Source organism: Ursus maritimus, unplaced genomic scaffold, assembly GCF_017311325.1.
Source record: "Ursus maritimus isolate PB19 unplaced genomic scaffold, ASM1731132v1 scaffold_24, whole genome shotgun sequence".
Taxonomy (NCBI): domain Eukaryota; kingdom Metazoa; phylum Chordata; class Mammalia; order Carnivora; family Ursidae; genus Ursus; species Ursus maritimus.
In genome coordinates this window covers 11,102,045-11,115,797 of record NW_024424897.1, presented here as the reverse complement: position 1 = coordinate 11,115,797, position 13,753 = coordinate 11,102,045, and the positions used below count along the sequence as shown (strand labels likewise).

The window sequence follows — 13,753 nt, the reverse complement described above, 5'->3', positions numbered from 1 at the left end:
GAGGAGGCATAACCTCCCACTAGCCTATACATTTCTTCAGTCTCTGCTAATGGAATCTTAGAGGTATATATGATTTTTTAAAGATTTTATTTATTTATTTGAGAAAGCGTGAGCATGAGTGGAGGGAGGAACAGAGGAAGAGGGAGAGAATTCAAGCAGACGCTGCCCTGAGCACAGAGCCCATCTCGGGGCTTGATCTCACAACCCTGGGATCATGACCTGAGCCACAACCAAGAGTCAGATGATTAACCAACTGAGTTACCCAGATGCCCCAAGATGTCTATGATTTTCAGAGTTTTAATTGCTAGTTAAGAACAGAGACAAAAAAAGAATAGAAAAGAAAAGAACAAAGACAGAGTTGACATGGGAACAGAGAACGCTAGGGATTTTCACATGGTACTATGCCATTGTTTTCTCAGAGTTTGTTGTGGGGGCCCAAAGTTATCTGGATTACTGTCCTCAACTCTCGGTCACTAGAAATCCTCCCATTTCACTTAAAAAGCAGTCCTTATGTGGTGATGGGTATTAAGGAGGGCGCATATTGCATGGTGCACTGGGTGTTACGCACAAATAATGAATCACAGAACATTACATCAAAAACTAAGGATATACTGTATGGTGACTAACATAACATAATAAAAAATTATTTAAAAAAAGCCGTCCTTATGAATGAACTATAATTTTAAAGATAATGCAGATGGGGGCAGGGATTTGACAGTGTATATTCATGAATGGGGAAATGGATGATGATAGGATCACATGCATGGGTGTGAATACTGACCTTATATAGGAATGCTGTTCATTCACACTAAGAAGAAGACAGAGTATATGGGTACATTGAAACCTGGTTGGTCGCTCAGGTTGTGAAAGCTTGTGAAAACACTCTTCTAATTGCTTCCATTTTCACAGTTAAGTGGGAAGCAAGGTCTTCTGCTGAAAGTGAAAGAGGAGAGAGAGATTTTGGAGTCTGAGAAACAAGAAGACGTGGCTAAGTAATGTAGTCATCCAATCCAGTGAAAGAGTGAACAGATGAGGGGAATGCAGTGCAGTTGCCAGGCAGAAGGCTTGAAGACAGGCAGTGGCCATTCATTTAAAGTGAGACTAGTTATTTTGTTCATGTGTATTTTCTACCAGTGTTCATCTCCTAAAACAGGTTTAACCAAGATTGAGGTTTTGCCAGGCAATTATGACGAAGGGTGAGAGGGTCAGGCATTGATGGTGTATATATGGGAGTGGCTATCGGCAAAGGTAAGCTTTTCTCTCGAAAGGCCGTGGACTCCAGAGGCGCCTGGGTGGCTCAGTCCTTAAGCGTCTGCCTTCGGCTCAGGGCATGATCCCAGGGTCCTGGGATTGAGCCCTGCATTGAGCTCCCTGCTTAGTGGGAAGCCTGCTTCTCGCTCTCCCACTCTTCCTGCTTGTGTTTCCTCTCTCGCTGTCTCTCTCTGTGTCAAATAAATAAATAAATAAAAATCTAAAAAAAAAAAAAAGGAAGAAAGAAAGAAAGAAAGAAAGAAAGAAAGAAAGAAAGGAAGGAGGGAGGGAGGGAGGGAGGGAGGGAGGAAGGAAGGAAGGAAGGAAGGAAGGAAGGAAGGGAGGAAGGGAGGAAGGGAGGAAGGGAGGAAGGGAGGAAGGGAGGAAGGATGGATGTGGACTCCTAAGTGGAGATGGTAGATGCCTCTTCTTTCTTGCCAACTTTATTTGGTCCATTGGCTCCCAGATTATACTTTCAAGTACATGGCAGAGAGCTGACTCACTGTGTCCAGAAAGGTTGTGGATTTGGGGAGGTTTGGCTATCCAGGACTATATCAAAGCTTGATTGAGGCAAAAGAAAGTATGTGCTCATGATTCACTTTCTAGATAAAGAAAAAATTTTCAAGTAAACTAAAACTTAGGAATTTTGGCAGCATACTAGAACTACAGGTTTCCTGGAATTTTAGCTGCGGCAGTAAATCTAGCATTCTATTTCTTCTCCTTTTGCACGTTTTCTTCTTATAAGGCTCTGTATGTTGCTTATCTGCTTTATGAAGAACATGTACAAATACCCATTTTGTGGTCAGAGTGACTAGGATCCACTCTCGGGATGAGACCATCATTACTCTAGAACAAAAGCTTAGCACCAAGAGTTAGTGGACCTCTCTATGGACCTATGCCAGGTGCCAGCATCTCTGTTCTTGCTCAGACCTCTGGGATGGATCTTAGGGGATTCCAGCCTGGATTTGGTACTGCTCTGGCTTGTCTATTGTAATCGTTAGTCCGGAGTCCCATGATGTAGGTGCAGCTGCTAGAGGCCCACTCTGCCAGCTGCCAAAAAGAGATAAAGCTGTCCTTAGAGAAGGAAAACTTGTAAGGTCAGCAAGCACTTCCAAATGTGACTAAAACAAAACTCTAAATAGTATTTTAACGTCTTCCCTGTTTCTGAAATTGGCTGTGTTTCCTTCTTTAGAAAACTTAGCTGACTATTCTACTAAGTAAGGTTCAGTCTTTCTGTAGTCCAATTCTCCTCATCTGGCTGATGATCTTTCTCATTAAGGACACATATCATAAGGGTCTAGACTGTGCAGCAGGGCAGTTGGTTGTTGTTGGACTCTCTCGGCAACTGATTTGGTCAATGTTACCTTTTTTTGCAGTGTCCTTAATGTACTTATCATCACAGTGACAGTGTTAACCAGGCCACAGGGCCCGGTGAGACACATTTTCCCCCTCTCTGCTATAGGGATAAAACTGCCAAGTAGATGGTGCAGACATACACCCGTGTCCCCACATGCAGAGGAGAAACATGGCTAAATTCTTACAATCCAAGCACTTATTTTCCATGCCCACTATCTCTGTCAACCTGCTCATACATGTTATTTTTTTTTCCATCTCCAGACACTTTGAGTACGATTTCATTATAGATTGAAGTTTACAAACTGGTTTACACTGAATGCATTTCACATAAGTTCTACGCTAATGTCAGATGGGAGAGGAAAATAATCAAAGGAGTAAACTGTCTCCAGTTCCAACTTCTAGGAAGTTTGCCTGTAGACGGAAATGTCATTGATAGAATTTAGACACTAATGACCTTTAATTCCAAAAGGCCTGGGTATCTTTGACCTTATTTTCTTGACCTTCTTCCATTACTACATCTGTAGCTACCATCTGGGGTCTGCAGCGTTGTCTATTAAACACAAAAACTAGACATGAACATTTTTTAGTTGCCTAGCACAGGGGATTATATGGTAGGTGGTTAAATTTTTGCTGAAATAAAGTAAAATAAAGTAACATTTTAAATATATACATTTTATCACAAACATGTTTTATTTTTAGAAGAAACAAGAAAAAGAAAATTAAAAAGCTAAAGAGATTATTTATGTAAAGAAATTGTAGGAATAGCCTCTCAACCTAAACCCTACTGTTGGCCCATTTGAAAGCTCACGAGGGCCTTAAGTTATAACATAATGGGTAAAGCCTCCCCCTCAGATCTCTGATAGCCTCCAGCAATATTGTAGAATATTCAGTGTCATAGAACCTCGAGTCAACTTTCAAAGTTGGGAACTCCTTTATGTCAGCTTCCACTATAAAATAATAACCTTTGGTGTTTTTGTTTCTTCATCAATGCATCTGTGGTAGAATTCTGGCCACAGAACTCAGATTTTTGGTTGATATAGGATCTTACGTTTACTAATAACTGCCTTGTTGATTTCTTTCATAACATCATTAATTTAACAATAGGTTAAGCAAGATTTCATACATGCAGGAGTACCACTGACCTCATCAGGAATTATAAATGGCATTTCTTTAATATTCCTTTTGATGAGCAGAAGGCTAGCTGTGGACAAAGTACAAGCTGACACCCTGCAACCTAACCTCCCCCAACTCTTGGGTGGGATATGTGTGATGTTTTCTCCAGGGAGCTCCCAACTGTCTTAACCGCTAATGCCTTGCTAGAAGGAAAAACAACCTAGACAATGGCAAGGCCTCCTGCATCTTGTAGGTCCTCTTTAACAAATGAAAACCCTTTTGAAAACCTCCCTTTTCCTTACCTCCCTCAACTCCCAAGTATATAATCAGCCACCCCTCACAACCCCAGTGCAGCAGCTTTTTCTGCCCATGGGCCTTGTCCCCGTGCTTTAATAAAACCACCATTCTGCACCAAAGACGTCTCAAGATTTCTTTCTTGGTCATCGGGTCCAGACCCCACTGCTACAAACCTCACCTATACTCCAAAACCACACCACTTAAAAAAAAAAAAACAAAAAAAAACTTTCTATTTTTTTCTCCTCCCCCCTTTTTTTTTCTCAATGCGTGTGTGTTGAGGGGGTGGGGATGGGGTAAGCTAACCCCATTCTTTGCTTTCTCCTCCCTTTCTTTCTATAAAATGAGTAAATACAAGATCGCTCAGAAACAAAGGCCCTCTTCACTTAAATTGCTGCTATGGCCTGGGGATAGCTTTCGCTGAGTATCTGAAGTTTTTCCTAGTATTTTTTTTTTTCACTCCACAGGATCCTCAAGCTGGTTCTGTGGGGAGAAGGGGGATAGGCTTTCCTTTGGCTTGACTGTGCTCTCAGGACTTCCCCAGCTGAGGAAGAAGAATGGAACAGGGGCTTTCAGATTCTGCCTCACTTGCGGCTGGTTCCACATTGCTCACAGACTGGAGAGACAAATGCTGGCTCCTGGCATCTTCCTTTAGCCAAGTAAATAGTTGTTTGAGATGCCAACAAAGTTATTTGGGGGTTATAATAAGAGTCTGGGACCTTTCCTAATTCTACATCTACCATCTTGTTTTTGCTTTGCTTTTGTTTTCGTTTTAGCAGGTAAGAGTGAGGGCATCATGGAAATGATGCTTCGGTTTGTCATTATCGCTATCTGTAATTCCTTCCTTTCTTAGGAAATTTCTGCTTCTGAGGAGCTACCAGGGGGAAAATCAGGGAAATGGCTGGAACGTACAGATGAAACTCCTCAGTGAGACTTCTGTTGGAAGCTTAGGCACATAAAGAACCTTCAGCCTGCATGTTCTAGGAACGCATTCAGGTGATTAGGTAATTAATTGCCAAAGATCTACATGCCACATTTTCAGTGGCAGCATTTTTTACAACAGGGAAATTCAGAAACAATCTATATATCTTTCGATTGATCTTTCAACTATAACTTTTTTATATATTCAAACATTAAAATGATATATAGGTTACAAAAATGATGCAGATATATAATAAACTGGGAAAGTATGATGCTCACAGTATATTTTTAAATAAGGCAAATACAAAACAGTAAATACAACATTACCTGTAGTATGTATATGCATGCATGGTAGAAAAATGTGTTAACTAAGCAAAAAAAATTCTTCCATATTCTACACCTGTAAAAATTGTATGATTTTCTTACAGATAACATGTACCATGTCAAATTATTTTAAATTATACTTTTAAAAAATTAAATGGATTGAATTTGCTATTTTAACCATTTTTAAATGTATAACTCAGTAACATTAATTGCATTCCCAATACTGTACAACCATTATCACTCCAAAATTTTCCATTGCCTACACAGGAATGTTTTTTTTACTATTTTATTTATCTGTCAGAGAGAGAGAGAGAGAGCACAAGCAGGGAGAGCAGCAGGCAGAGGGAGAAGCAAGCTCCCCACTGAGCAAGGAGCCCAATGCAGGACTCTTTCCCAGGACCATGGGATCATAACCTGAGCCAAAGGCAGACACTTAACCGACTGAGCCACCCAGGCATCCCCCTACACAGGAATTCTTTATTATGCAATAACCCTCATTCACTGGTTCCCTTAGCTCCTGCTTAGCTCTAATCTACTTTTTGTCTCCATGAATTTGCCTACTCTAGATATTTCATATAGGTGTTCATATTCACACAATATTTATATCTAGGTTATTTCAAGCAGATTTTATGTTGTACATCTATTTTACCATATTTTTAAAAGATCAAATGAACTGAGACATTAAAATTTTCTGGGCAATAAATGCCCATTCATATTGCTTACAACCATTGGTATTTTTAACCTAATCCAGAGTAATCTTGCTAGATCTCACAAGGCATTTTCAATGGGAGGATAATCTGTGTTAAAAGACGTGAATTCTATGTGTGGGTTAAACTCTATGTATCAGTTTTTTTGAATGTGACAAGCACGGTGCTTACTAACTTCTTGCTGCTTCTTGGAAACTGCCCTCCTGAGGGATGACGGCCCAGGCTGTTCTTAATGTAAAGGTGACCATAATTTGTATCACTCTGTCCTGTGCGAGACCATAGCACATTCAGCCTTTGTACTGTTGGTCATAAAAAGCTCAGCTCAAATAGAGACAAAACCAATCACAAGCTTTGATTCTCCAGAAACTGAACCAAGCAATACAGATGAAGTTAAAAGGTGCACAGAGAAAGGCAATGAGGCAGGAGGGACCATGGATAGGCCATGGATAGACCAAGGGAGGCCATGGGATAATTTGAAGATAGAAGTAAACAAAAGCTTTAAGTAAGCAGAAGTAGGTTGAGAAAAGCTGTGCCAGGCAGTGGGTGCTGTAGCCAGTGAACTGGGTGAAGAAGACTATATTTCATGATAGGCACGGCAGAGCAAGAAGCCCAGTCTTTATCATGGGTAGAGTACTCAATAGAAATTTCACAATCTCCACTTACAAAAGATACCCATGGCTGTCTTGAATTCACAATAACCTTCAAGCTGTCTCTTTCAGAACTGTCCTTATTCTTGGATATGCCTGGGATTACAACAAGCCCCTTATTAATGCACATGACAACCCAAGGAACACAGAAATCACTACCAGGAATGGGGATTGTGAGATATGAAATCACCAAGAATGTGGACTTTTTGTAATTACTTAAGACGTTATGGTTGGAAAGCATTGAGAGTGTTCTACTTATTCCAAAACTAGGTTTTCTTGGTAGTCATACCATGTAGCCGAAGAAGATGAGGTTATGAGCAACAGTTGCCAGGCAACAATTTTAAGGGCGCAGGAGTGAAACAGAGCACAGTTAGATGATTTTAATTTATAGAAGCAGGAAATTCACCAAGTTAAAGTCCAGAATGCCTATTCAAACCAGCTAAAGGAAGCTGTTAGAGGAAGTACTTTTATGTGATAGCCGGCAGTGCCCATTGCCAAACAGCTGCATCAGAAGACATCACAGAACTTTGCTGTATCTTTTTTGGCCAAAGTAAATCACTGTTCAACAGGAGTAAGGACATTGGTAGAAAATGGAAGGTGTTATTTTCTTACTGAGCTTCTCTTTTTGGCCAATTGTGATAATCCATCACAAATATGAAGCAAGCACTAGTTGAGCCATTTTTTCTAGTTGAGCCATTAGGACCTGCAAGAAAAGACTCAAAAAACAGAGTGCCTTGAGGATCACAGACTACATAGGGATGTGAGATAGTCTCAAATGCTAGATGATGAATAATCAAAGCATAGAGGATGAGCTCACATGGTTAACCAAAATCATAGTGTCTCAATATGGGCACTATTGACATTTTGAGCTGAATAATTCTTTTTTGTGGAAGACTGTCCTGTGGATTTTAGGGTGTTTAGCAGTATCTCTAGCCTCTGCCTCCTGGATGCCAATAGCAATCCTCTGTTGAGATAACCAAAAACAACTCCAAATAATGGCAACTGTCTCCTATGTGGGGGGCAAAAGCAACTGCCCCCAGTGAGAACCACTGAATTAAAGCAACTGAATAGGTATGGTAATCTAGGGATAGAAAATTACTCATCTACCAAAATCATAAATATATTTCTTTGTTGGCTTTAATTATGCAATTAATAGAGTGAATGGAATTTCCTTTTTAGGAAAATTTGAACATTACAAATAAAACATCAAATTTTTATACACATTTTAAGCATTCCTATAAGTTAGGAGGATGCGCCTCTTTTACAAATTACCTGTGGAATTTCTGTTTGTAGGAATCAAGGTAAGGAGCCAAGTTCTACCTTTAAGTCAATGCCAAGGTAAGGGTAAAGGAATTGCCACAGGGGCGCCTGGGTGGCTCAGTCGTTAAGCGTCTGCCTTTGGCTTAGGGAGTGATCCCAGAGTCCTGGGATCGAGCCCCATATCGGGCTCCTCCGCTGGGGCCTGCTTCTTCCTCTCCCACTCCCCCTGCTTGCGTTCCTTCTCTCTCTGGCTGTCTCTCTCTCTGTCAAATAAATAAATAAAATCTTAAAAAAAAAAAAAAGGAATTGACACAAACCAGATAATAAGAGTTCAAACAGATGAGGAAAGTCAGAATCAGGATGAGTACAACATCAAAATGTCCTGTGGGGGTTTCAGAGGCTTAGGATGGGTGCTGAATTTTTCTACTGGTCAGAGAACAAAGTTACCTAGATCTCATAGAGCAGAGAGCCATCCATTAATATTGGAACTATTTACCCTAAGACTATATAATAAAAGAAGACTGTAGAGAAGTTCATCACAGCTTTATTTATATGAGATTAACTAGCATATAACCAAAAATGTCAGACAATAGTAAAAAGGTTAAGTAAAAACTATGATAATACATCAAAGGAATCCAATGCAGGTATTCCATAACCCAAAGGCATTACAATGATATGCAAAATGTTCATGAACCGTGCAGTGGAAAAATATAGGAAATTACCATGCCCACTGATGTTGACTTTGAGAAAGTACTTACAAAAAGAGCATTGATTATAGGTAGGCCAAAATATTGACTCTGGTGTTTTACTACAGATTACTATTATCTTCGTCCACATAATTTCTATATAACCTTAAATGAGCATATATTTATCTTATAATCAGAAAATATAACTATATTTAAAGGTTATACTGTGTAATTTCATCCATCAACTTCTTAGATCATCTTCTGGTCAATGTTATATTAAATTGGTATTTAAGTAAATAAAGCTTTAAAAATAGCTGATATATTTAAAGTTCGGGTTAAAAAAAACCCTACAATGTTTTGTTTTCTTTGTTTGTTTTTTGAGAGAGAGAGAGAGAGAAAGAAAGAGAGTGGTGGTGGGGAGAGGGAGAGAGAGAATCTTAGGCAGACTCCCCACTGAGCACGAAGCTCAACACAGAGCTTGATCTCACAACCCTGAGATCACAACCTGAGCCAAATCAAGAGTCAGATGCTCAACTGACTGAGCCACCCAGGCACCCCCTTCAATGTTTTGTTTGTAATATGTGCTCAGCATTCAGCTATCTGGAAATAATTTTTAAAAAATGGACTAATATTATGTGATTTTTGAATTAATACTGAGCACAAAATAGGTCTTATTAGTTATTAGTATAATGTCTGCTTATGTTAACGTGCACTACCTTTCCCTACCTTTGCCTCTCCCTTCCATTTTAAAATTTAAAAAACCATTTAAATTCTTAATCATTTTTGAATGTTGGAACTACTAAGTGTGTTTGTTACCTGTGGTAATACGGAAGATTGTTCTAGAATTCTGGAAACTAATGATGTAATAGGACCTAAAATCTAATGTTAGGAGATTCAGGGTTTTAAGGTTCTTCCTGTGGGAGGAGTTTCCAACTAACTTTTGTATCAACTTCATCATTAAAATTTCCCAGCTCCTGTTCTTTAGAGAGTCTTAAGAATACCTAAGTAGGGTGAAAATAAATAAGGAAACAAAAATGTCAGGGTGTTTCTGAAAGACTGATGTGCACAGAGATTCACACAAAGGCTCCCTGGATGATGCTCACTGGTTTAAAGAAAACTCACCTGTTCCAAGGTGGCCTAAGAGAGGCTGTATTCTTCCACGTCAAGGGTCTGTTTCATTTCACTGAAAGAGACTCACATTAATGGCTTACATGTTTTTTGCCAAAAGCGCTTTCAAAGTGTGCAATATAAGCAGCAACCTCAAACCCATGAGATACTTTAAGTTATAGGCCAAGTCATTACCTTTTTTGGAAGGATAAAGAAAAATGTGAATATGGCTAAACAAAAAGAGAGCAATGCATCTATGTACAAATTATCAGTAAAGTCTGAAGAGCTTCTCGTGGCCTATTTCAATACTTCCCATTTTGATTCCTTACGTATGTATTGTTGGACTCCAAATCAGCTGTTGAGTGTTCTTGGGTTTCTATACTTACAAATCTATGAACGAGTACCCTGTATGCGGGTCCCATTTTAATGAATCCCACATTTCTATGTGTCAATGCCTCATAAATACCCAGTGTGACCTCCAGTCAGTGTGTCTAGAACTAGTTCAACCCCACCCTCACCCCCACCAATCCTAACTTGTCACATATCAGCCCTGCGTACCTTCCTTCTCTGGCCTTCCATTTGGGCCTCTGGTCATCGTCTCCACATTCTTGTTCCTCATGCCTCTGACTATGATAAATATGGAGACGCAAGAAGCTCAACTCTGTATTCTTTGGGACAACATGTTGATAATTATCCCCTAATACCATGCAATGGAACCAGGGCAGAATATTCAACCTTATTTGCAGCTGAGTCTCCTTGTTAGCAGAGGAAAAATCAGGTGGAGTAAACCTGAGTGTAGAGCCATGACTACACACTCCCCATAGAATTTATAAGATGAATCCAGTGGAGATTTTCTAAGTTTTGAGTGATTATATAATTTTTCTACTTGAACTCATATAGTATATATTCCATGTGAAAATATGCACAATAAATAAAGTCTAAGTATGTCTAAACTTACCTGCCTCTAATTTGAAAAAGGCCTGAGATAGAGGGTGAATGTCTTCCACCGGAATTTATGTGCCATCATGGAGGAATACCTCAGAAAAGGAAAAAGTCAGATTTATTGCAGTGTTGTTATAACATTGGGGAGAAATTGACAGCCAAAAAAAATTTCAGTTTCCTTTTTTTTTTTTTAAGATTTTATTTATTTGAGAGAGAGAGAGTGAGAGAGACAGAAAGAAAGAGAGAAGGAGCAGGGGGAGGGGCAGAGGGAGAGGGAGAAGCAGACTCCCCGCTGAGCAGGGACCCCCCCCCCCAACATGGGGCTCCATCCCAGGACTTCAGGATCATGACCTGAGCTGAAGGCAGACGTTTAAGTGACTGAACCACCCAGGCACTCCAAAAGTTTCAGTTTTCTTTAAATAAAAAGGTAAATAGTTTAATTTGATAGAGCATTAATCTGAGCCAAATAACTTATCTTTAGTGATAAAAATCTGGTAACAACAAAAATCTGGTTGCTCTAAATTTAATGTTCAAGATAAATTCTGAAAAATAACTCTGATAAACAATCTTTCATATTCAGCCCAAGCCATCTTTCTTCCTGTACTATATTTCTTACTTTCAAAAGCTAATACTTTAACATGCTTTCTGGAACTCTTTCATCAGATTTTCCCCTCTGCATTTAATTTTCAATCTCCCTTATAATATTAAAACCTGTTGAACTCTCTCTTATTAAAAAAAAATTCTTTCTTGACCTCCAGCTCCCCTCTTTCCAAATAAGTTCATCCGAGACCTCCATGTTGCACAACCCAGTGAACACTCATCAGTTCCCATTTTTTAGACTTCTCAAAAACATTAAATAAAGTTGTAGACATCCTCCTTAAAATTAACACACACACTCTCTGTCAGCTTCTGAAACAACCAAAATTTATGACTTTCTTTCTAACCCACTAGACCTGCTCTGTTCCAGTATTTTAGCTACTAGCTACCTGTGGCTATTTAAATTTAAATTAACTAAAATAAATAAAATTCAATCCCTTGGTCACACCAGCCACATTTGAAGTCTTTCATAGCCACATGGGTATTCGCTGCCATATTGGACAGCACAGACATAGGACATTTCTATCATTACAGAAATTCTGTAGGATAGTGCTGTTTTAGACACACTTTTATATTTGTCATTATCTCTACTGTGGTGGTGGTTTCCCCACCAGCTTTTCTTCCTTAATCCAGTCTCAATACTGAGAGTTCCTGGCACCCATCCTAGACCTTCTCCCTTTTACATCTCCCTTGTTGACTTCACCCACTCTCCTAACTTAATGGTCTTCTATTCAGTAAATATGCTCCACATTGATTACTGCCTTTTTTTTTTTTCTGAGCCAGAGCCCTACATCTCTGTATTTTGGCATCTCCACTTGGATATCTCTTTACACATCAACTATATGAGCTTTCTTTCCAACCTCTGCATGTATAAAGGTTTTTTTTTTTTTAAGATTTTATTCATTTATTTGACACAGAGAGAGAGGTCAAGTAGGGGGAGCAACAGGCAGAGGGAGAAGGAGAAGCAGACCCCCCCCCCCCATTGAGCAGGGAGCCCCAGGCAGGGCTCAATCCTAGGGTCCCAAGATCATGACCTGAGCCAAAGGCAGATGCTTCACTGATGGAGCCACCCAGGCACTCCTGCATGTGTAAAGTTCATTTTGACTTAAGTTCTTTGCACATTCTGTGTTCTCAAGAATACCTCTTATCCCCATTCTTCAGTGGCCAAACTTTGCTCAGTCTTAAAGTCATACCTTAATGCCATTTCCTCATTTCTTTGTATCTTCATTTACTTAATATCCTTGTCCCCCCAAAACTGTAAGCACCATAAGTATCTTCTCTATTTATTGACTACTCTATACATGGTCTCCAGCATTTGGTAGGTATTCAAGAAGTATTATTTTTTTAAGATTTACTTATTTATTTTAGAGAGAGGGAGAGAGCACAAGTGAGTGGAGGGACAGTGGGAGAGAATCTTCAAGCAGATTCCTCACTGAGCGTGGAGCCCAATGTGGGGATTGATTCCACAACCCATGAGATCATGACCTAGCCAAAAACAAGGGTCAGATGCTCAACCAACTGAGCCACCAAGGTACCCCTCAGTAAGTATTATTTTTTAAAAAAAATTAATAGAAATAATACATAAGAAAACCCTGTACATTCTTCTTTCTTTTTTTTTTTTTTAAGATTTTATTTATTTATATATTTTTGAGACTGTGAGCAGGGGGGAGAGGCAGAGGTAAAGGGAGAAAGAGAATCCCAAGCAGACTTCATGCTGAGCATAGAGCCCATCATGGGGCTTCATCTCATGACCCTGAGATCATGACCTGAGCTGAAACCGAGAGTTGGAGGCTTAACCAACTGAGCCACCCAGGTACCCCCAATACTTCTTTCAATTCAATTCAACTTCATTCTGCTATTCACGTGGGTTTGGTTATACTTGCTTATAACTGATAGCTAACCATACAAATTTAAAATAACCATAGAGAGGATTAAATGACCAATAATCAATCACTTTAGGATAGAGTCAATCTTTCTCAAGCATATGAGTGTGTGTTATTGGAGCTCTTAATGCAATTTTACATTCGATAAGATGTTATAGGTTGATGCATCATTATCATTGCCTATTTAAAAACATTAAATTCATGGTTTTGTTTGCACTTTGTTCCTAATTTTTGAACCATTCCATCATTTATGTACACAGGCACATGTATGCACACACACCCCATCCACCTTTTCTGAGATATGAAATACTCACTGAAAATAACTTTTCAGTTGCTCTTTTTTCTATACATCGAAGTGACCTCCAAACAACTTGTTTTGTAATAACTAAGCCAGCTCAGCCTTTCTCTTCCTGTCCAGATTCCTCCAAGACTAAATTAAGTGTGCTGGAAAACCTGTACGCTTGTCACCCAAGCCAAAAACATCCTTTACCTTTCCTGCTGAGCAGCCTGTGGAAAAAGCTTCAGAATTTCTCTGTGGAGAGGCTCCGTCTGTGTGGGGTCCTTCATTTTTACTTCTAGAAAATAATCTTTACCAAACTTGCTTTTCAGATGTTGATGGGAACCAATACACCTAATCCAGGGAAGAGAAAAGAGTCAAAATTTAA

General features: G+C 39.4%; 1 protein-coding gene across 1 annotated transcript in view; it reads right to left on the bottom strand.

Moving 5' to 3' along the window:
• Positions 1 to 9,379: 9,379 nt before the first annotated feature.
• LOC103665913 (ATP-binding cassette sub-family A member 10-like) overlaps positions 9,380 to 13,753 on the bottom strand; it is a 53,449-nt gene continuing 49,075 nt past the window's right edge. Inside the window, 5 exon segments of the mRNA XM_040641210.1 lie at positions 9,380 to 9,560; positions 9,682 to 9,742; positions 10,621 to 10,678; positions 10,681 to 10,703; positions 13,579 to 13,719. Of these exon segments, the coding sequence (XP_040497144.1) occupies positions 9,462 to 9,560; positions 9,682 to 9,742; positions 10,621 to 10,678; positions 10,681 to 10,703; positions 13,579 to 13,719 (382 nt within the window). The 3' untranslated portion in view covers positions 9,380 to 9,461.